Source organism: Crinia signifera, chromosome 4, assembly GCF_055691185.1.
Source record: "Crinia signifera chromosome 4, ASM5569118v1, whole genome shotgun sequence".
In the NCBI taxonomy this organism is placed as follows: domain Eukaryota; kingdom Metazoa; phylum Chordata; class Amphibia; order Anura; family Myobatrachidae; genus Crinia; species Crinia signifera.
The window spans coordinates 106,084,935-106,107,982 of NC_139220.1; the positions used below are offsets into that span (position 1 = coordinate 106,084,935).

General features: G+C 46.1%; 1 protein-coding gene across 1 annotated transcript in view; it reads right to left on the bottom strand.

Annotated features, from left to right (window-relative positions):
• Positions 1-6,026: 6,026 nt before the first annotated feature.
• EIF4E1B (eukaryotic translation initiation factor 4E family member 1B) overlaps positions 6,027-23,048 on the bottom strand; it is a 34,557-nt gene continuing 17,535 nt past the window's right edge. Inside the window, exons 3-7 of the mRNA XM_083179640.1 lie at positions 16,173-16,268; positions 14,568-14,631; positions 12,291-12,404; positions 8,934-9,073; positions 6,027-6,232 (exon numbers count right to left, since the gene is read on the bottom strand). Of these exons, the coding sequence (XP_083035766.1) occupies positions 6,118-6,232; positions 8,934-9,073; positions 12,291-12,404; positions 14,568-14,631; positions 16,173-16,268 (529 nt within the window). The 3' untranslated portion in view covers positions 6,027-6,117. The remainder of the gene's footprint in view (positions 6,233-8,933; positions 9,074-12,290; positions 12,405-14,567; positions 14,632-16,172; positions 16,269-23,048) is intronic.

Consider the following 23,048-nt stretch of genomic DNA (forward strand, 5'->3'; position numbering starts at 1 on the left):
TGTGGCCAGGGCAGCCGAGAGGAATGCCGGGCCCCGGTAAAAAAATTGGGGGTGTGGCCTAAGTGTGTGTGTGGTGTGGGCACCTCCCACACTTAGGCCACACCCCCAAAATGTTTAGAGGTGGGTAAAAGAAAACTCTAAAAACTGTAATCTCAGATGCAGCGCACACCTACAGCATGTGCTGTGCTGACAGCAGGCTCAGCATGACCTCTCACGCTGTCAGTGAGACACTCATGCTGAGCCTGCTGTCAGAACAGCACATGCTGTAGAAGTGTGTGCTACTGTTGATACCTGGGAGGGACGGAGGGGGAAGGGAGGGGTCGAACCAGGGCCCCTGCGGGGCCCCTTCAGCAAGCCTGGGCCCGGGTAATTAGTACCTGCTCCCCCCCTCTCTCGGCTCCCCTGGCTGTGGCAAGACCAACCATATTTTTTTTTTTTTAAACTGCACTTCGTTAAAAAGGCAAATTACTGCCACTCCAAAACATGGCCAGACCATAGGCGTGCGCAGGGGGGGTGCCGGGGGTGCACAGGCACCTCCTAATGACAGGACCTTGCTGCACGATTGCAGCAAGGTCCTACATCACAGAATATAATTTTTTTTCCGGGAGCCGGCTGCCTGTAGGGGGAGCTGAAGTGCACAGACAGCTCCTCTCAGGCCTTACTGGAACAGTGCTGGACGAGTGGCCGAGTGAGGAGTGAGGAGAGGACTTCCTGGTGTTTGAATGTGCTGCAGGTAAGCTGGAACAGGGGGATTGTATGTTATATGAGGCTATGACTTTGTTTTAGAGGGGAAGGGGGAAGGTATATTGGTCTTTAATAATGCTGGCTGCTTTTTTGTTATGTCATAAAGGTGTGTGTTTATCAGCTTTTTGTAAGTATACTGTGTGTGTGCATAGGGGGGTTGTGTATATGTGCACTACATGTGTGGGAGGGGACTCTGTGTACTGTGTATGTATGTGGGTGTGCAAAGGCTGTGCATATGTATACTATGTGTGGGGGGGCTCTGTAAGTATGTATGTGTGTGTGTGTATACTATGGGCCTTATTCAGATGCACTCGGCTGCATGGGGGGGGGGGGTGGAGATGGGCGGGGGGGCGCCCGTCTGCCCCATTACCATATGGGAACGCCCAGCGTTCCATGGGCGTTTCCATGAGAACGCTGGGTGTTCTCATGGTAATGAGGCAGTGACGCGGGTGTGGGGGGCGGGTAGCTGACATCACCGAATGTCAGCTGCCCGCCCAGATCCATGCCAGCGTGCATGCAAATGTAAGTAACTGAAAAGTCACTTATATATGCGTGCACGCTAAACATCATTCGATGGCCGGTGACCATCGAATGATGTGGGCGGACACCCGAGCAATGCGAATGGATGTTTATGCAAAACATCCATTCACTGCTGTGCGGGCTAAGCCGCACTTTGCTGGGGCGACGGGAGGGGGGGGGGGGCGTTCGCCAGGCGGGGTTTGATGGACTTGCAGCCTTGCGAATCAACCTGAATAACCCCCTATGTGTGGGGGCGGGCATTTGGCCCTGGGTACTTGGGGTACAAGTGTGGTGCACCCCCTAATAAAATGGGCTGCGCACGCCTATGGGCCAGACTTGCTGGAATGTCGCAGGTTTGGGGTCCTGGGGCACTCACAAGACAGACTCCAGACACATTTCGTATTTTAAATGTTGGGCCAACAAATCACACCTCGTGTACCAGCAGTCATAGTCAATGATTGGCTCACGAACAGCAGCAGCAAGGACTGTGAGTACTACTGGGGGCTGGTATGTAAGTGACACAAACACCAGGGTGGTGTCAAATTTAGTTATGCAACTGCGCATATAGCATTACCCAGAAGCAGCTTCTGACATGAATCCCCTGGCAATGAGCATGGAACCCAGAGGATTAAACCTGTGACAATGAGCAAGTACTGTGGGGCATTGTGTGTAGGTCATAAAATGGTGTATGGGGCATAAATGTGTATTTTGGAAAATGTGAGCTAAAGTTATAATTACACCGCTGCACATGCTATTACCTAAATATTTAGAAGTCCTGTGATATGCCTCTACATGGGCCTGATTAAATGGCTCAAGGCTAATGCACATGTAGCTCCCCTTGTAATGCTGCTAAACACACATGTATGAGCGCTCAGGGACTCCCCAGACATACTGCCCATGTGCATGTAACGTAGGTTATACAACTGGCATGTATAACGAATGCATGTGGCGTGTGGAAACGATGCTGGCACTATATCCCAATGTACAGAAAGTAATAATTCCATCAAGTTACATTGGCACAGCCATTTGGCAGTCACCTTAAGAAATTTACCCCCACAGTATATCGGGACGGGTGATATAACAAGCACGGAACAAATTAAACCTTGATTTTATTCCATCTGTAAGGCACCTCCCCCACCCCACTCCGCAGTCCTGGTGTCCTAGGCTGCAGCCTAATCAGCATATTGGTTAACCAGGCACTATGCCTCTGCTTTATCTGCTGTATTATATTTATTTTAAAGGATTACCTTAATGGGAGAAAATTCATTGAATTCATACATACCTCATCTAAAAGAATATATATTTCTACATTCCAAAAGGAACCACAGCCCACAAAAAAAAAAAAAATTGTATATGTATGTACGTACACACACAGCAATGGATAAGTAACAGATTTGATTCTGAGGTCATACACCCCAGAAGCGAAGATAAACTTGTACCTTTGTCCGGTAAACCAGAGCATTCATTAACCAGTCTCAAAGCTCCCCTGACAATTGGTGTCAAATAAACCATTCTGATATTATATGAAATGTTAATGGATGCTAAAAGCAAAGTTAAGGCCAAAAATGTTTAACCTCTTCATGGACAAATCATACATACATATGCACTCTAGTGTATTAACCAAGTAATAAAATGGAAGGTGTTACGCATACCACAATTTCTAGTATAATATGCACATCACAGGGTCTTTTTAAACCAGGGGCTCCTCTTTGGAGCCTATTGTTCTTCCTAGTGCATTGGATAGTGGTCTAGTCTCAGTGGCGGATTAAGGCAGGAGCGGTCGCCCCGGGGCCCCCACACATCAGGGGGCCCCCACACTCACAGCGCCGCTGCCAAATCAGGCTCTTTATCCCCCCGCCGCCACAATAGCAATAGCCTGGCAGCTGCAAGCAGGGCAGAGGAGCCTTGCCCGGGACTCTGTCACGCTGCATCATGCGTCATGACATCAGACGCCACAGTTGTCCAAACTCCTGCCAGCACAGCGCTTTGGAGTCTGCACAGGACAGGAGCAGCAGCCGCCGACGGGGTCCCAAATACAGATACCCGCCTGCACGGTAACCACCTCCATGGAAGGGGGGGTGCTTGGGAGAAACCTATGTGCCATATTAGGTATGTGCTATATGATTAGTGGGGGGGCCCCCACAAATTTGTTGTCCAGGGCCCCCACAGACCTTAATCCGGCCCCGTCTAGTCCACCCAGTCCCAGATTATGTAGGCACAAAATTCACTCCTACAGTATAGAGCACAGGTGCTCAAACTCAGTCCACAGGACCCCACACAATGCATGTTTTCCAGGTCTCCTCAAAGAATCACAAGTGAAATAATTCACTTGTGGATATTTTAAAGTATGTGGCAGTGAGTAATGAATGCAGGGGTGGGGTCCACACCGGTAATGAGAGATGCGACCCTGCGGAGACCTTTCAGTAGTACTGCAAACAAAGACAAGGTCACAGCACACAGGTGCACAATTCAAACTCCAATTTATTAATAATCACTGCAATAACATTTTGTATTTTGAGTGAAGTTCTTCGCATAGTTATAGCCATAAGTAACTGCTTGCCCAATGCTTCCAGGTGACCTCATTATTGGAGGCAAGTCCCTAACATTTTGGGCAAATCTAGGGCACCCCAAAGTTAAGCAGCCGAGTGACACTCAGGCAACACAAAAGTGAAAAAATATATATTAAAAAAGTGAAGACAGGTTAGAGAGGCTGCTGAAAATACCAGGGGTAAATTAGTGAGGTAATTGGGTGAGATAAAGTAGTGAGAAGTGAAGGTGAGAAAGGAGTTCCATTCAGGGACGTGCAGTCAGGGTAGGCCGAGCCTCCCCTGTCATTAATGATTAATATAATAATACAATTCAAAGAAAATACTTATGACACATATTATGTGTCATAAGTATATGCTTTGTATTATAATCATTTTTACTCTTTTTTTTTTTTTTATTAGCTAAGGAGGCATCAAGAGCAATGCCTCCCGCTGTCTATATTAAAGCAGCAGACACAGGGGCGGGCAGTGGGCAGGGCTGAGCTCCGGGGGTTTTAAATGCTCATTTAGAAAACTCATATAGGCGGCACCTATAGCAGTGCCTCGGTGACAGGGACATGCATTCTGCCTATATGAAAGCACACCCCTGTCACTGAGACAGAAGTGATTGGGCACAGTGACACGGGAGTGTTCTTTCATATAGGCAGAAAGCACGTCCCTGACCGTCACCGTGGCAGTGCTATAGGTGGGGTGCCCGCCGTGTAACTACAGCACAGTGCCGTTATTAGACCGAAGAGCTGGCGCTGGGAGACATGACTGGGAACAGCGGGAGTGACCCGAAGAGGCCGGGGAAGGTGCAAAGGTACAAACCTCCCACCTCTGAGAGCTCCCCGACGCTGGATGACCCAACCCCGGATTACATGAACCTTTTGGGTATGATTATTCAGTATGTGCGGCTGAAGTGGTGCGCGTGGATCGCTGTGTACTGCTCCTTCATCAGCTTTGCAAATTCTCTATTTCCGCTCTAGTCATGTCCTATCTACAGTGCCATTATTAGAGGGCGGCCGCGGCTTGTTCCCTGACCTGTATTGCCGGCTCCCAGCTCCTGCTTTACACCGGAGCACGTTGCGCTCCCCTTTCCCATTCGGTCAGGTGTCTCTTCTGCCTCCCGCCGGCGCTCTCGTTTGGGCTCCAGGTGCCTGTCCCAGGACGCTCTGGAGGTCTGTCTGGGCTGCTTGGATGCAAGCAGTGCCTAGGCCAAACGGTAATGTGTGTCTGGGGGCTATTTTTTTTTTAAGTGGCACAGGTGTTTGTGTTAAGTGACAGACTTGTTTGTGTTGTGTCAGAGGTGTATCTGTATTTGTGTAAAGGACAGAGGTGTGTGTTTGTGTAAAGTGACAGAGGTGGAGGTGTGTACTGTTTCTGTGCGTTTGTGTAAAATAAGTGTTTTTACATTATACTTCATTTCAAATTTTACACAATTTTACACTTATTTTACACAATCACACAGAAACAGTACACACACCTCTGTCACTACACAAACACACAACTTTACACAAATATACAGATACACAACTCTGTCACAACACATTACATTTGGCCGCATTTTTTTTTTTTAATGAAAAATGTATATGGGCAGACGCCATGGCGGCTTGGTGGAGCCAGCGATGGCGAACGCTGGGTCCAGGTTGCATCTTTCAGCGCTGACAGACAGGAGCTGTTCTTTCTGGTCTCTGCTGCTTATGCAGGGGGCAGCTGCCACACCTGCCTGTCAGCGCAAAAGCAACCTTGACCCAATGCTCCCCACAGAGCCTGTCGGCGCTGGCACCACCGAGCCAGTGCCTCACCAACCACAAACATCACCGCACGTCCCTGGTTCCATTGAAACAAAAACACACAATAGGTAAATGTATGCACCTATGGACCTTCCTAGTGACCTGGAAAATGTGAACGGTGTGGGGTTCTGAAGACACAGTTTGAGAACCCCTTTTGCATATGTACGAACACATGTGATCAATAGGACAAGCGTCAGCTCTCCTAGTAAGGGGCATCATAGCATGGGCTATCTGTGGGGTCAGGTAAGTCACGCCCCTCCCCCACAAGGCACCAAATGTCTAGTGCTACTACTGCTCTGGTGCTAGGTACACAGTCAATTGTGTACCCATCTATAGTCTACTTCCCATGTGTACACAAGTGTGGCATGTCAGCACCATAACAGAGCAGAAGTGCACCCACAATAGCCTGCAGAGAGGAAAAAAAATAAATAAAACACAGTAATGAGCTGTACAACACTTTATTTACATCCAATACCCTTTTCCACATATTCACCACAAAAAGAATAAGTGCAAGTAGATAAGCTGCGGCGTTTTCAAACCACAAATTTGTTCTTGGTCAGGGAGCTGCTCTTCGTAGCAGTGTCTGCATGAGCCTGATAACCAATGACAACCTTGGAAGACAGGCCCAGTCTTTCCTTGTACACTTTGCTGTGCGGGGAATAAAATGCAGTATTGTAGTCATTGCAGTAGGCAACGTTCTATACTCTCAGTACATTAATCATTATATTCATAGTTATTCAAGTTTCAAACCTACATGAAAAAGTATGTTACCAGATGCGTCATTGAAAAAAAAAACAAAAAACATAGCTGTATAAAGTGTATTTGCTTTAATTGAACTGCACGCAATATCTAAAAGGATTAGGTGAAGATGTGTAACACTGTATACACAAAACAACTGACCTGTTTAGGAGTCCCTAAATAGGTCTGATCGTTCTCTTTTACAGCAGGTTACAATGTTCAGAGGAATGTTCTTTTCTGACTAAACAGGCAGTGTGTGACCAGTTACCCAAAGCCAGGGGAAATAGACAGTGCTCCACTGATTTTATAGTAAGAAGCAACAGGCTGGCAGATCCATAGACATGTCTACAGGGGTGTAGTCCACCTCCTACCATGTTTCCAAACCAGCCTAGGCCACCCCCTATGCAAGGTCCCAGAGTGGTCTAAATATGGATGGCTGGTGGTCAGAATACTGATGCCAACATCCCAAAGTAGGGAATCCAGGCAGGGGTCATGTATAGTATAGTTACCCTCAACCCTTGCCAATAGTCCCTAACCCAGCACCCTGCTGCCTAACCCCCCCCCCCCTTATAAGTTCCTTATCCTAACTTTACCCACACGCCCTACACCTAAGTCTTCCCCTTCATAATTCCACATCAAGCACTTAGTTTCAGATTAGAACAACATTTTGTATAATAAATGCTGCCATGGGTATAAACAATCCCCCGCAAGTCATTGGCTGATCTGTACATTGGTTCTGATAATATATGCCAGGGGTGGGGAACCTTTTTTGTGCCAAGGGCCGTTTGTATGGGGAAAAAAATCCTTTTAGGGGCCAAATGTAAAAAATTATCTTACAAATTTTCCTGCTGCAGCCGTCCCACGCTTGGCGGCTGCCGCTGAATAGGACTACCAGTCTCCGGCTGCTGTTTACTAAGTGGGATCTTGCGAGAACTACCGACCTCTCACGAGAATTCCCCAGTACTTGACTCACAGCAAAGCTGCCAGGCGGGCCACTCAGACCAGCTACGGGGGCCACAAACGGCCCCTGGGCCTGAGGTTCCCCATCCCTGTTATGCGCCTTAAAAAGCTGCCATTTTTTTCCTGAAAAAAAAAAAAAAAAAAAAAAAGGCTAATAACGTTAAATTGCATACCTAACTGAGCTAAGGAGAGTATGCCAACATCACATTTTAAAAATCTAATAAGCCCATTCAAAAGAGTTTAACACTACAGTGTTTCATAAAATCAGTTATTTTTGTAAAAAAAAAAAAATTAATAATAATTGGGGATTTCTTGGCAATGGAATGAAGAAAGTTATTTTGGAACCACAACTGCAGGGGAATTAATTTGCCAGCGAATGGGAAAGGTTGCATTTTCTTTTAAACCCTTCACCCAGCCAATTAATTCTCCTATTAACTAGAGTGCTTGGTACCCTATAGGACAGCAGACACTTGAGCACGACCCCAGTGCCATAAAGTGTGGGTGGTTACCTATGGATTCAGCCAGACAAATCTGATTGGCAGCACTTGAAACCTATAGGATGCCTCCCTCGCACTTACCAATTTCAAGGTCAGCAGATCGCACAAGTAGAGTGGCAGCCCCAGCAATTCGCTAATCTCATCACTTTACTATTACACATTGCCGGCACTGGCGTAACTAAGCCACCGCAGCCCCCGCCATGGCGGGGAGGCGCAGAGTAACTATGGGCGCCTGGGGGGCTATAGTTACATGCTGCGCTGCTGCCCGGCCGCATCTGCGGTCACTGCCCGTCACTCGCTCCCGGCGCCGGCTCCTGCTGATAATGAAAAGTGACACTTAGAAAATGGCTGCCCCCGTATTGCAGACAGTTTTGGCAGCCATTTTCTAAGAGTCACTTTTCATTATCAGCAGGAGCCGGCGCCGGGAGCGAGTGACGGGACAGTGACGCAGATGCGGCCGGGCAGCAGCGCAGCGGTGACTGAGGGAGACAGTGACCGGCAGGTATGAGAATGGGGGGGGGGGGCGGAAAAATTTGGCGGGGGGGCGCAAAATATATAGTTACGCCACTGATTGCCGGGACAGGTTACTGTCGGAGTCCCTGTTCCTACAGGTGTCCTTTAACACACACACACACACACACACACACACACTGGTGGTAGAGGTTAGCAACGATAAGTAATTATTGGGTCAAAACCCCATATAATTAGTACAAGGGTCCCTAAACATGAAACATTTTAGGTGGTGTTCCCCAACTTTATTTGTACTTTTATTCTTGTAACTGTAAACTGTGTAAAACAGGCATTTCAGTTTGACCAAGAAAGTCACAGGAGGATTTTTACAACAGATTCTAACATGCAGCTAATAGATGCTAGATAACCAGAGGCAAAACCTCCGTTGGTGCAGTGCACCAAGGGTTCTGAGGACTATGGGGCCCACTGCTGCCCCTGCCTCTCCCCATCACCAACTGCAGTGTTGCATATTGTGAACTTTGTTTGGGGTGGAGGTCCAAATTATATTTTTTGCACTTTGGCCCACAACTTCCGCTACTTTACATGACCATGTAAGTCACAAGAGGTAGAATTTTGGAATGGCCCACAACTTCCGCTACTTTACATGACCATGTAAGTCACAAGAGGTAGAATTTTGGAATTACCCAATATAAGTGACAGCTTCTCGGTTCTCTGTTTCTTTGGTCCAGATTGCAATTTTATCTCCTTTTGCCCGAATGTTAATTACTGCACCGCAGACCTCTTCACTGTATTCACCAAAGGCTTCCCCAATTAGACATAGTAACTGGAAGAGGAGAAATATACAAACGCTCATTTGATGTAGTTTTGACGAAAACAAATTTGGGAAACAAGTGAGGTACAAATTTCACAGATTGAACTACAAACCAAACTAGGGCAATGGTATAATTATTGCATCTAAAATGGACTTCATACACATTGGGTCACTCCAGTTTACAAAGACCTATTTTATGGGCAATTCTGAAAAGATATCCTCAACCATGTCATCTCCAGTTAACACAACAAAGTCCTGCTGAATACTTCAACAGCTGCAAATGGTTTTTTGATCACATCTAGACATCTAAGGGAAATTCTGAGTTGGGAGCAAAAAAAAAAAAAAAAAAAAAAAAAAACGAACAAGTTACGGTGTACGTTAAGTATTTGAACCCCTTACATTGGATACAAGCGTGTGTAACTGAAACTGGCATGGTTGTGTGCACACAATTACATGTGAGATCTAATTAGAAATGCCAGATCACAGTGGCTGCAGCAAGGTCACACTATTCCTACAAAATAGAACCTGGGAAAAGAACATGAAAGTGGCAAAACCATCCTGGGCCCCAAAAGGGAGGCAACAGAGATAGCAGGACCATATAGAACCTTGATGGCTAGTTCAACAGCTGGAGTGTTAAGGTTACACATCCCAGCATGCTCTGCTTCAGATTTAGCATGGGCAAATAGCAAAACTAAAGCAGAGCATGCTGGGATGTGTAGTTCAACAGCTGGAGTTTAAAGGTTAGCCATCAAGGATATAGAAGGTTGTTGGTGGTGACAATTCGGAAAGCAAATTTTTACACTGAAAAATTACATTTCAGTTTGAAGTAGAAATGTGCAACAATCCCCGTTATCGGTTTTAAATTTGTCAAAACCTCCCATTGTTTTAGATGTTTTTTTATTTATAATCTAAAAATTAGGGATGTGCACCAGGCACTTTTCGTGTTTTGTGAAACGCATTGTATCTCGAGCAGTGGTTTGGATCTAGATCTGTTCCAAAACACCACTATTTTTGTTTCGGGTTCGGATTTAAAAAAAAAAAAAAAAAACACAAAAAAACACAAAAAAACTGCTGAAATGGCCGAATTTTTTGCTCCTACACTATTATTAACCTCAATATAATTCATTTACACTCATTTATAGTCTATTCTGAACACCTCACAATATTGTTTTTAGGGAAAAAGGTTGCACCGAGGTAGCTGGATAACTATGCTAAGCCACACAAATGTGCGGCACAAACACGTGGCTCATCTAGGAGTGGCACTGCAGCGGCAGACTTGTCTTTGGGTCTTCCCACCCACCCTTATGTTGCGTATATGGGACATGCACACTTTAACAAACCAATCATTTCAGCAACAGGGTCTGCCACACGACTGTGGCTGAAATGGATTTGTTTGGGCCCCATAAAAGAAAAAGCAAGTCAACTCTCCCTGTACAAACTGGCTCTATAGAGGCAAGATGTGGTCTTCATCCAATTCATTTTGATGATCATCATCTTCTCCACATTTTTCGGAAGCAACCTTCTACACTGCTCACTGACCAGGTTACCAGCTGCACTAAAAACTCTTTCAGAGTACACACTGGAGGGGGGACAACTCAGGTAAAAGAGACAGTTTGACTTTGTACAGGGGCTTACAAACTGCTTTTTTCCTGCCAGTACAGGTAAGGACTGTCTGACATGTCTACTTGGATGCGGTCACCAAAGTAATCTTACACCGCAGTGATGGGAAGGTCCGGCATCGCAACCAATAACATACTTTGACTCAACGTAGTCAGTCAGCGCTTATCACATTGTGTGGGAACCATTGACCATTTTGAATGTGTTCCCAAAACACGCACACTATCCACGCCAGCCTGAAGCATGGTGAGCCCCGCGAGGGGATGCGGTACGCGTCCTCTCGACCTGTTCCTACCCCCACTATCCACATCAGCATGGAGTTGATTTTATAAAGTGTGGCGAGCGCAGCAAGCCCCGGGGAATACACATGAAGTAATCCACATTCTCTCACCACACTTTGGGCTCAGTGGCTTGCCACACTTTATATAATCAACTCCACATCCACGTGGATAGTGGGGGTATGAACTAGGGAGGATGCGGAGCGCGCCACGCTTCGGGCTGCCGTGGATAGTGAGGGTTTGAAATTGAGGCTTTTGCCAGTATGTAAAATGGAGAACTGGCAAATGAGTCCTTTATTGTGCATGAGACGCACTTGCACACTGCACCCCCCCCCCTTTGTGTACGAGACGCACGCGCTACCATACCCTGCCCCAATAATTATTGAGACGCTCCTGCATCTCAGACAGATAGTGCCTCACCACCGGCGCCTGCATGATCCCCTCTCCACTGGAATCCGCCAGTGCAGGGGATCTTGCGGTTACTGGCGCTGTGTGAGGTGCTCACTAGGCTTGCCAGGGACAGGGCTGCAGCTCCCAGGGACTAACTTCCTGATGGGGACACTACGCAGGGCTCGCGGAGTCACTACACTGACTACGTACGCCAGTGGTTCCCAAACTTTTTGAATCACGGCACCCTAAAGTATCAGAATATTTTTCACGGCACCCCTAGGCCAAAAGTTGTTTACTCATTTCAGGAAAAATATTTTTAAAAAAGTTGTGATTTAAATGTTTTCCTTAGGTCCACTTATGTGGTGATAAACATGATTCACTTCTGTTTACCCACATTCTTAATTGGAAGCCACAAGCACTGATTTTGCCTATTTCATTGGCCATAAATAACTTGAATTGATTCTGGACCACCAATCGGAGGCACCCCTGCAGTGCTCCAAGGCAACCCAGGGAGCCTAGGCGCACAGTTTGGGAACCACTGGCCTACGGTGAAAACATAGCGTAGCCTGCCACCGTGAAACTACACAAGTACCCAAAACTTCAAACCTATTCACAAAGTAATTCTTTAATAGCAGGTCTCTTAGTTATGAGTAGCATCTGTGGATGGACCCAACATGCAACACAAAGAACAGGCATCTGTTTTAATTACATTCATTTAAAGCTATTTTCCGCACTGCCTACTCAGAACTTCCTATCCAAATACACTGCAGTGTGCGCACAAAGGAATCTAACCCCACCCAGGTCATGACCGCAACCTGCCCATGACTTCACATTGGAAGCCAAAATGATCATTACATTATTGACTCAAGGGAGGAGAGCAATTCTTTCTGTTCTGGAAATTGTTATGCTTTCCAAGATAAATTGAAAGACAGCTGTGCACTTACAGTGTCCAGCCAAAGGGAGTCCAAGTCACTGTGCCTCTGCTGCTTGGATAGCGTAATCAGCCACCTTCCTCCCCTCTTGTTCCGACTGTCTTCCCACATGGGCTCTATGCCATCCTGCACACACACACAAATACACAATTGTTTTTTATATGAAAAGGAGCAAGTGGCCGATCTCAGTAGGAGAAAACTGCACATAATCATAAATTAAAAAATAAGTTTTTTTTTTTCTTTACCATAATGAAGTTATTCATCTAGAATATACAAAAAAAAAAAAAAAAAAAGTTTACACACTACGGGGAGAATAAGCTACAATGTATTATATTTGTACAGCCGTGTCCTTGCTGGGATAAAAATAAATCCTATGGAAACAGTCACATCTCATGAGAACCAATCAAAATGAGAAGGAAAAGCTTTTGCAACAGACATATTTTACACACATATACACACACACACACATCCCAAGCAGGGATCCTGGTAGTAGAATACTGGGAGCAAGGCACTTGGACGGGATGTCTACTTTTCATCAGAATCGGGTGAAATCGTGCCCAAATCGCATATTACACAGTTGTGTAATGCCGTCCCCGGGGGGGGGGGGGGGGGGGGGGTTGGATGATTGATCAGACATTCTGCACTTCCAATCAGTTGGAATTGGGAGCAGATTGCATACACTGTCATTTGCAATCTGTCATTTGAAGGCTCATGCAACCAGGGTCATGTGACACTCCCTCCCTGAGTACAAGACAGGAGAGATGCAGCTTCCGGGTGGCCCATGGCAGTAAAGACGCTGGGAGCCGCAGAAGTTTCCAAGCGGCAGTTTGAGGATTGCTGCATTAGGGCTATTTAACCCCTTCAGTGGTAATTCCAAGAATTTTCCGGGCTATGCTTTAGCGCCCAGAACTTGGCTAAGCGCCCACCACCTGTAAATTAAAAAAAAAAAGAAATAAAAAAAAAAAAAGGTACTCCTATCCTTTTGAGCATAGTAGGCCCCATATTTAAATGCTGCTTCAATCATGCAGCCACTGGATTGTATGATTGATTGCAAGTTCAAAAACCACCAAGGAATGCCGGAGAGTTGAAGGGAAAGTTGGGCACAATCATGATTGTAAGCAGGTCTTTCTGATGTATGACCACCTAGACCTAACCTAAATGCTTTTACATCCACAGCTATGGTACATAGAGTGTATGTACTCACAATCTGTCATACAATCCTTCTGCTGCATGATTGTATGATTGAAGCTTCATATAAATAGGAGGTTGGCCTACTAGGATCAAAAAGATAGGAGTAACAAAAATCCATTAAAAAAAATTAATAATTTAATACAGGTTGCCAGCAACTACAAATTTGCTTACATCTGCTGTGTTATGCCATTATTAAATAGCCCTAATGAAGCAATTCTCTAAAAACGGTTTTCAGAGAAGTGACAGAAATGTGCAAAAGGACGTCAAATCACTCTTTTCAGCCGCCACCCATCTGCCGCTGGAAACTTCTGCGTCTCCCAGTGTCTTCACTGCCATTGGCCACCCGGAAGCTGTACTTCCCTTCTCTGCTAGTCAGGGAGGGAGTGTCACATGACCATGGTTGTATGAGCCATCTAAAGACTTTGAAGCTCCCAAGCCCAACTGATCTGACGTGCAGCACGTCAGATCAGAGGACCAATCCTCCAATCCCCCGGGGCTGGCATTGTGGCGCAGATGGTGTAATGTTAGCATTACTGCCTCACAGCACTGAGGTCATGGGTTTGATTATGTGTACGCTATATAAGAAACTGTTAATACTACATTTGCGCAGGTACCTGTGCCGGGTGTGGTATAACAACCCGACAGTTGGGATTCCAACTGCCCGGACACAAACAACGGGGGGGGGGGGGGGGGGGGGGGGGGTGCAATAAAGCCCCTTGTGGGCTAGCCATGCTGCAGGCACAGTGGCTCACCACCTATTTCATTCTCCCTCTATGGGGGTCCTGGACCCCCACAAGGGAGAATACCTGCTGCCCACATGTTGGGCTTTTAGCAGTTGGGATTCCGATGTCAGGGCAATGAATGTCGGAATTGCAACTGTCGGGGTGTTATACCACACCCCTGTGCCACTTTATCTTAAAGGTCTAAAATTACCAACTCATTTTTAGTCAGTAACCATACAGTCAGCTTCGTAGGAGGAAACCGAAGCACAACAATAACATATAACATACACACTAGTAGAGTAGAGTAGAAAATTGAACTCATGAGGCCAATGAAGAATTCGGTTTAGTCACCACTGCAGTAAGACAGCCATCTCACCTTAAAGATTGAGTAGTCGCTGCCAGAGGACAGTTTGCTTGCAGGTTGGATGTGTGTATAGAGCCTGAGATAGAAATCAGATAAGTTTGGTGTGGCATTATTGTAGCCTTCAACATCTACATTTAACCCATTGAGGCCAACGTTGCTGTAAGCAATCCTCAAAAGATCTACAAAAAATGCCAGCATTGCTCACAGCAGCTGTCCTTTTAGTATAAAGAATTACATATACAGCTGAGTCAATTGATTGAAGTTTACTTAAATATTGCACCAATCAGCAATGTTGGCACTCAAAGGGTTAATGAACAGTATTTTTGATCTGTAGACCAAGTTATATTTGCAAATAGGGCATTGACATATTGTACATTAGTAGCATAATATAACAGGCATGCATGTGCCGCACCCCCTTATTCTAGGCAGTTCAAAGCTGGTTTAACCTGGTACAAAGAGGGCGGGGGAATGACCTGGTGGCAGCGACATGGTTAGTCACCCAATCGACCAGCAGCCATTCAAGAGTCATGATTGAATGTGCCGGCAGTTCAGTTACTCTACCAATGGCTGTCCGCTTAATAAATGTTTGGCCAGAGCAGAAGTGGGTCGGTGACAGGTGCCACAGAGTGGTTTGGTCTTACCCGGTAAGCACTACCCAGCTACCACCTGGAGGATATCCTGGAGTTAAGATCCCCTCATGTGGATGTGGCTTTTTCAGTGTTCTATTACCTTCAGTGCTGATTACCTTTGCGGCACCGCCGGCAGAGGTTCCCTTTCATCAGCGACCATCTCTGGTCACTGATGAAAAGGAGAAACTGAGCAATATATTGCTAAGCAATACATCTCCCCTGTGTGTACGGGGCTTAGGGCTTACTTTTGAAGTAATTGCCAAAATCCACAGCAAATCTTTCACCTTGAATTGAATTCCCCACTAAATGGGTCAGGATTCACATACCGGAAGCCAAGGCTGCACCGGTTATGAAGACCACACAAGGAATTTTTGGCTTGGAGACTTCAAATAGGTCTAATCTGTGAGTAAAGGGAATGGGAGTGAAAGCAGAATCTCTAGGGAGGGAGGGGAAACTATTCTGCAGTTCTCGAACACTAGCCCCAAAAGGTAGCCTACACCTGCGATACATTATAAGGAAGTGCAAAGTGCAGAGTATGCTATTGCCAAGATGGTGGTGCCGAAGACTTAAGCTGGGTACACACTAATAGATATATCTGCAGATATTTCTACAGATGGATCGGGCAACATGTTCTCCATACATGCAGCCCGATCAGTCGGGACCGACATCACAAATGGGCCTGCCTACTGAGCTGTCGATCACAGTTGGCTCCTGTCGTGGCTATATGGCGGTCAGAGGATCGCCTGTACACACAGAGGATAGATAGAGATATGTTGGCTGTTCACAGATCGATCACTTATATCAGTGCACCATCGGCCAGTGTGTACTGATATATCAGCTGTTAAATTAAACGGCCGATATATCGGCCAGGGTGTACACACCATTACACTGCTTCTACCAGGGTTATATTGAAAACTAAAAACTTTATACAATTTATTTCACTGAAGCAGCAGGATCAACAGTATGTAGGCAAGTCTGCTATACTCACGCCCAGAAGTCTTCCACAGTGTTGAACGTTGTAACAAGGCGCAGGTTACACTGCCATGGTTGACTTTTCACATTTTTGAAGAACCATAGGGCCCATCTGAAGAGAGGAGAGATTAATTCAATGGAATTTCAAATTCGCGAGAGGTAAATACTGGGACAGCATTTGCTATAAACAAATACAGACCTAATGTGAAAGCCACTATTTTGATTAACCTTTTGCAATCCGCTTTAGGTTCCCGGTTGGAAAAAGTCACCACAGGGATGATTTCCTAAAACCATGTTCTTGATGGGACACAAATTGCAACTTTAAAAAAAACTTTGTTAATTAATGCGATAAGCCAAAGAGTTGTCTGGGCACAAGTTACATCCAATTTTAGCTGAATTTCCCGGCAGCTTCCCGGTAGTCCTTCCATCCAATTTGGTACTGTGCAATTTGTAGGACTCCTAAGCTGCTGGTGTAGTTCAAGGGAAATTGGATGTGATATAACACAACCACGATGTGCACGGATGCCTGCAATTGTGCTTTATCTTATGTGCAGCAGATCCTATCTCCGGATTCTATCCAATATGCATCAACTCAGATGTCAAACACATGCGATTTGGCCCCTTTTCATTTGATTTCTTAGCCAGATCCGTGAGAATCAGGTCAAAATTGGCCAAAAATCGTACTAGTGTATGGCCAGCTTCAAAATATAATAAAAATAAAAAATGTGAAGTCGTTTAAACACCTGCCCGGCCACTCTGCAGCATGTGCTGGGTTGAGAAGAGCTGCTGTCACCACCACTGCCAATAACTGTTTAAGACAAAATACAAACTCAGTGGTGCACGTGCAGATGTTTCAGGGTACCCAATGCTAGATCAGCATATAAGTGCAATAAATATGCTGCTGAACAATACCTGTTTATTGCGTAGATACCGCAATGTTTGTTTTCAGAAAGGTCTGTTATGGACCGAAACGCCAACATTTGCTTTTTATGTGAGCATTAAAACATTTCTTTTCTACTACAGATTGCCCCATTTAGCTTCCATTGTATTAACCTGTACTTCTTCGGAATGTAAAAAACACACCTCAGACTTCAGCAGGACAGTCTTATAATCATCACATTCCTCAATCCGCCTCCATAGGACAATGCCAGCTGCAGAGCCCTCATTCCCTTTATATTGCAGAATCTCTCATTTAAGTTCTTGTGTCTCACCAGCATCATCCCCCCCCCCTTGTGTCTTCTGTACCATCTTTCTGCATCTCTCCAGTTCCCCCACATCTATCATCTTTCTTGCACCCTCCTGTCAGATGCCATATAAAATTTATAGATATTGTGAGAATATGGAGTCCACAGATCATTCTCCCAAATAACTTAGTGCAGTGGGTTCCACAGCAAGAAAAAAAAAAAAACCACGATTAGAGCTTAACCCTTTACCAGCCTCACTGAGCTACTCAGTTTGATCCCCGGTTATATGCTCTAAAGAACGCACTGCAGAATAGGACGGGTACTAAATGCATAGAATGGGACACAAAATATATTGTTACCATCGCTTCTGCCCATATGGGCATAGTTGCCTACCCTCCAGCAGGAGACTCCCTGAAATAGTAGCAATCTCCATGTCTCCCTGGGGAGTCTAGCAATCATCCTGATTTTTACCTAACCCATATCATGCAGAGGTTACACATTTGTTGACATGTACACCGTCAAAGCGTACTGCGTTCCCTCACAATATTTTATTGTCCTTCCTAGTGGATGGTAGGGCATCAAATACCGCCTGTAAGCACGTCTGATAGAGAAATATATATATATATATATATATATATATATATATATATATATATTAGTGGTGGGCAGATTAACGCGTTAATATCGCGTTAACGCAAAAATATGTTAACGCCGATAATTTCATTAACGCGTTAACTCGTACGTCACGTGATCGGGCTGATCTCAGACCCGGAAGAACAGCGCATTTTCGCGCCGACACAGCAGCCGAGGTCCGCGCGCATGCGCATCGGCACTGGGAGGACGCCAGATTTTCGCGCCAAGACACAGCAGCCGAGGTCCGCGCGCATCGGCACTTGGAGGATGCCAGGACGTGTCTGCCGTGGTCCCCGCGAGTGTGCTGCAGCATTTAGAAGATGCCAGGATACCACTGCCGACATCCCCTTGCATGTGCTGCCGCACTTGGAAGACGCCAGGATACCGGTGCAGAGGTCCACGTGCATGTGCTGCTGCTGCACTTGGAAGACGCCAGGATAACACTGCAGAGGTCCCCGTGCATGTAACAGCAGAGGGGCTGCCAGATAGGAGGAGGGAGAAGATCCCCAGGTGCATAAGGAAAGACACTGAATATCCAAAAGGGCTACATCATCATACCACCGTGAGTTTGCCTCAAGAGAAGGCTGTAATTACATGACTAGTATAAAGGGGGTCATTATGAATGTGAGCAAGAACGCTGTGTAGTCTACATGAGGGGAGGATGTCACTGCAGGCCCATACCAGAGGGGTAACATGAGGGGAGGATGCCATACCAGAGGGGTACATGAGGGGAGGATGCTACTGCAGCCCCATAACAGAGGGGTGGATGCCATACCAGAGGGGTACATCAGGGGAGGATGTTACTGCAGCCCCATAACAGAGGGGTGGATGCCATACCAGAGGGGTACATCAGGGGAGGATGCTACTGCAGCCCCATAACAGAGGGGTGGATGCCATACCAGAGGGAGCCCACCATCAGTACAGAGTCCTGTCCGTTAGAGTGGTGGTCCAAACATGTAGGCTCACACAGCAGGCTGGCCTCTATTGCACAGAAGTACTTGGCCACACCTGCAACATCAGTACCCTGTGAAAGGTTGTTTTCTCTTGCTGGTCATATTGTGCAGAAGAAGAGAGTTTGTTTGTTTATCATCTGAAAATGTAAATTACCTGGTGTGTCTTAGCAACTGGCTTGGTGCTGAGGGCTAAATAGGTTACACACCTAAAAGATATCTGTCCAATCTGTCTGGTGGGAATTAAATCTGGTAATGTATGAGGGCATATAACAATCAACCTTTTCCTCCCAAACACTGGAAAACAGACAGTGGTCATTCATCATTCATTACATCTTCTGTATTGATATAACAAATTTCTGGAAACAATTGTTTTTGTCTGTTTTCCAATGTTTGGGAGCAAATAGTTGATTGATGATTGTTCTTTGCTCTCATACCTTACAAATATTTGTTCCCAACAGATAGATTCGACAGATATCTTTTAGGTATGTACTCTAGTTGGAGGAATGGACAGTAAATGCCATCTGTGTATTCTTTTTTGGTGTGCTCGACCACTTCACTCTAACAGGGACACTTGCTACTGTACATAGGAGCAGATGTACTAAGTGTGAAGAAGGGATAAAGAAGTGATAAAGCAGTGAAAAGTGCAGGGTGATAAGGTACCAGACAGTCAGCTCCTGTTAAATCCATAATTATTGACCAGTGCATTATCACCTTGCACTTTTCACTGCTTTATCACTTCTTAATCCATACCTCCCAACATGACCCATTCCAGGAGGGATAGAATGCTCTGTTTCTGGACTTCCCTCTTATTTTATGATTGCCATCACCTGTTTTCAACAGGTTAATAATGGATAAGAAAGGTGTTCCACAACAGATGATGGCAATCATCAAGAGGAAAGTCCACGAATAGAGCATTCTCTTTCTCCTGGAGAGGGGCATGTTGGGAGGTATGCTTTATCCCCTTCTCCAGGCTTAATACATCTGCCCCATACACTGTTTATACTGCTACGTTATGATTGTGGACTTTGGACTGAGGGTAACGTTTCTCTAAAAAGCTAGCAAACAGCTAGCAAATAGCTTTGATTTGATTTTATATTTAAAATTTACCATTTATTTTACATTAATGCTAAAGAAATATTACATGCTAATGTGGATGTTAAAGCATACCTACCAACATGACCCTTTCCTCTAGTCTAGGGGCAGAATGCTCTATTCCTGGGCTTTCCTCTTAATTTATGATTACTATCATCTGTGGTGAAGCACCTGTCTTAGGGCCTTATTCTAGTTCACTCTGACAAATTCCTTCTTAGAGACAACACAACTGTGCCCACCCCACTGCTGAACTTACAGTAAATATACTGAACCAACTGATGCCACTGCTGCGCAGCACGGCACCACAGGCAGGAGGCAGCTCACCACCGGGCCGGTGTCCAAGTCCGACAGGCAGCTGCAGCAGCATGCACGTCACGGTGTCACTGGCACTGCTGTCAGGTGGGCGTGTGTCACACATGGCAGCGCCGTAGCCGCTGCCCGCTGGAGGAGCCAGCACAACACAGTGACACTAACAAGTCTGTATCCACGGTCCTGCCTCCCTCCTCCTCCCAGCGAGCGCCGCGGCGGAATGACTGTCACCCGGCTTCCTCACGTTGTTAGGTATGTCTCTCAGTCTCGAGTCGTCATGTGAGTGTCACTGAATGTGATGTGACACTCACACTGTGATGGCTTCCCGCAGTAATGTAATCGGCGCAAGGCGGGGGTGGGTGGCGGCGGCTGCGTGGGCCACATGATGAGGTCTGGCGGGCCGGATTTGGCCCGTGGGCCTTGTGTTTGACACCCGTGGTCTATAGTATAAGCTCTTTCAAACATTTAAATACAATAAGTAGTCAGGAAAAGGTTAAACATAATAATAAATAAATACACAAACATAATAGAACCAGTGCTTTCACATGCCCCTTTCCCACTGCAGCCTTAAAACGGTATTTTGCCGATTTTTGAGGGCAAAATACCGTTTAAGGCTGCAGTGGGAAAGCGCCAGAGTTGAAATACCGTTTAAAGTTAAACGGTATTTCAACCCGTTTTCAGAGCAGGGTTTTGCACGGTAATCTACCGTTTAAGATGCAATGGGAATGCATCTTTAAACGGTAGAAATGATTGCTGATTTTTTTCAGCAATCATCTCCGTGTGTGTACGCTGCCGGGCTGAAAGATTAACCACTTTCAGCCCGACGGTACGCCCCGCTGCCCCCCCCTCCCCCTCGCCCCCGTCCTGTTATACCCCTTTTACACGGGTCCTGTGTAAATGGCGGTGTACATGGTCCCGCTGCGGGTGCAGGCACCCGCAGCGGGTCCACAGCGTGCAGCGCTGGGCAAGATGTGCCCAGGTGCTGCGGGAGGAGGGGGGTCCCTGCTGCTGCTGAGGGGAGAGGGGGTACCTGTCAGCCTGACACGGCGCTGCTGTATCTCCCCCCCGGCGGCCGCTGCTGTATCTCCCCCCCGGCGGCCGGTTCTTGCGGCGGATGTACAGTCAGTGTCGGCGGTCCCTCTGGCGCAGGGGAAATAGTACTTATTTCCCCTGCGCCAGAGGGACCGCCGACACTGACTGTACATACGCCGCAAGGACCGGCCGCCGGGGGGGGAGATACAGCAGCGGCAGCGCCGTGTCAGGCTGACAGGTACCCCCTCTCCCCTTAGCAGCAGCAGGGACCCCCCTCCTCCCGCAGCACATGGGGACAGCTTCCCCCCTCTACCCCCTCCAAGCTGCCTGTCTATCCTTGTTGATATCTATCTATCTATATATACACACACACACACACACACACACACACACACACACACAGAGTACCACAACACTCGCCATCCCTGCGAATGGGGTGCAAACAGCACTCGCCATTCCCAGGTTGGGGTGAAAGTGGCCTGTGACCACATGCTCTAATAAATACAGATACAGGAACTCACTCTCCATAATGAACTAACTCACCTTAGTATACAATTAATCAAATAAATAATGGGGTTTTAGTTCATGAATTGATCAATGCATTTAAGCTTGCAGCCCATCGCCAAGGGACCCTATTTCACTGCAAGTCCTACACTAGTGTAGGACTTGCAGTGAAATGGGGTCCCTTGGCGATGGGCTGCAAGCTTAAATGCATTGATCAATTCATGAACTAAAACCCCATTATTTATTTGATTAATTGTATACTAAGGTGAGTTAGTTCATTATGGAGAGTGTTGAGTTCCTGTATCTATCTATCTATCTATCTATCTATCTATCTATCTATCTATCTATCTATCTATAAGGAAAGACAGGCCTGACCCATTGTCACAGGCACTAAACGTTTTGAAGAGCTAAAACGTTTTACCTGCAATGGGAATGGTACTTAAATGGCATTTGAAACTGTAATCTGCTGCAGTGGGAATGCTAAATACCATTTAAGATTACCTGTAAACTAAAACGGGTCTGCAGTGGGAAAGCAGCATAAGTTCACAATCTCTTCCTCCTGGCAGCTGCTCTCTGATCCAGTCTGATGTTTGAGGGCTCAGATCCACACATACAGTAAATGTGGTAGAAGAAGCTGGAACACTGCATGATGTGGTGGCAGCTATATTGATCATATTATACAGTATACCAACTATTGTCACAATTTAAGGCAGGGATGGGGAACCTTCGGCCCTCCAGCTGTTGAACTACACTTCCCAGAATGCTTTTGCTTAAGTTAACATGGCCAATAGCAAAACATGTAGCATTGCATGCTGGGATGTGTAGTTCAGCAACAGATGGAGTGCCAAAGTTCCCCATCCCTGATTTAAGGCACCCCCCCCGGCATTTGCATAATCATTTATGAACACCTCCTTCATTAAAAAAAATGTACTAAGCTCTGAAAAGTGATAAAGTGGAGAGGTATAAACCTCCAACCAACCAGCTCCTAGCTTTCATTTTTCAAACACAGTCTGTATCATGGCATTTAGAAACTGATTGGCCGTTACATTCTCACTCTGCACGTTATCAAGCTTAGTACATCTGGCAGGGTGAAAATGTCGGCTACTGTATGACAAAAGAAATAAGCAAATGATTCATGCAGCTGCTTGATACATTTGTTGCTCATAGAGATCTCAGTGCATTAAC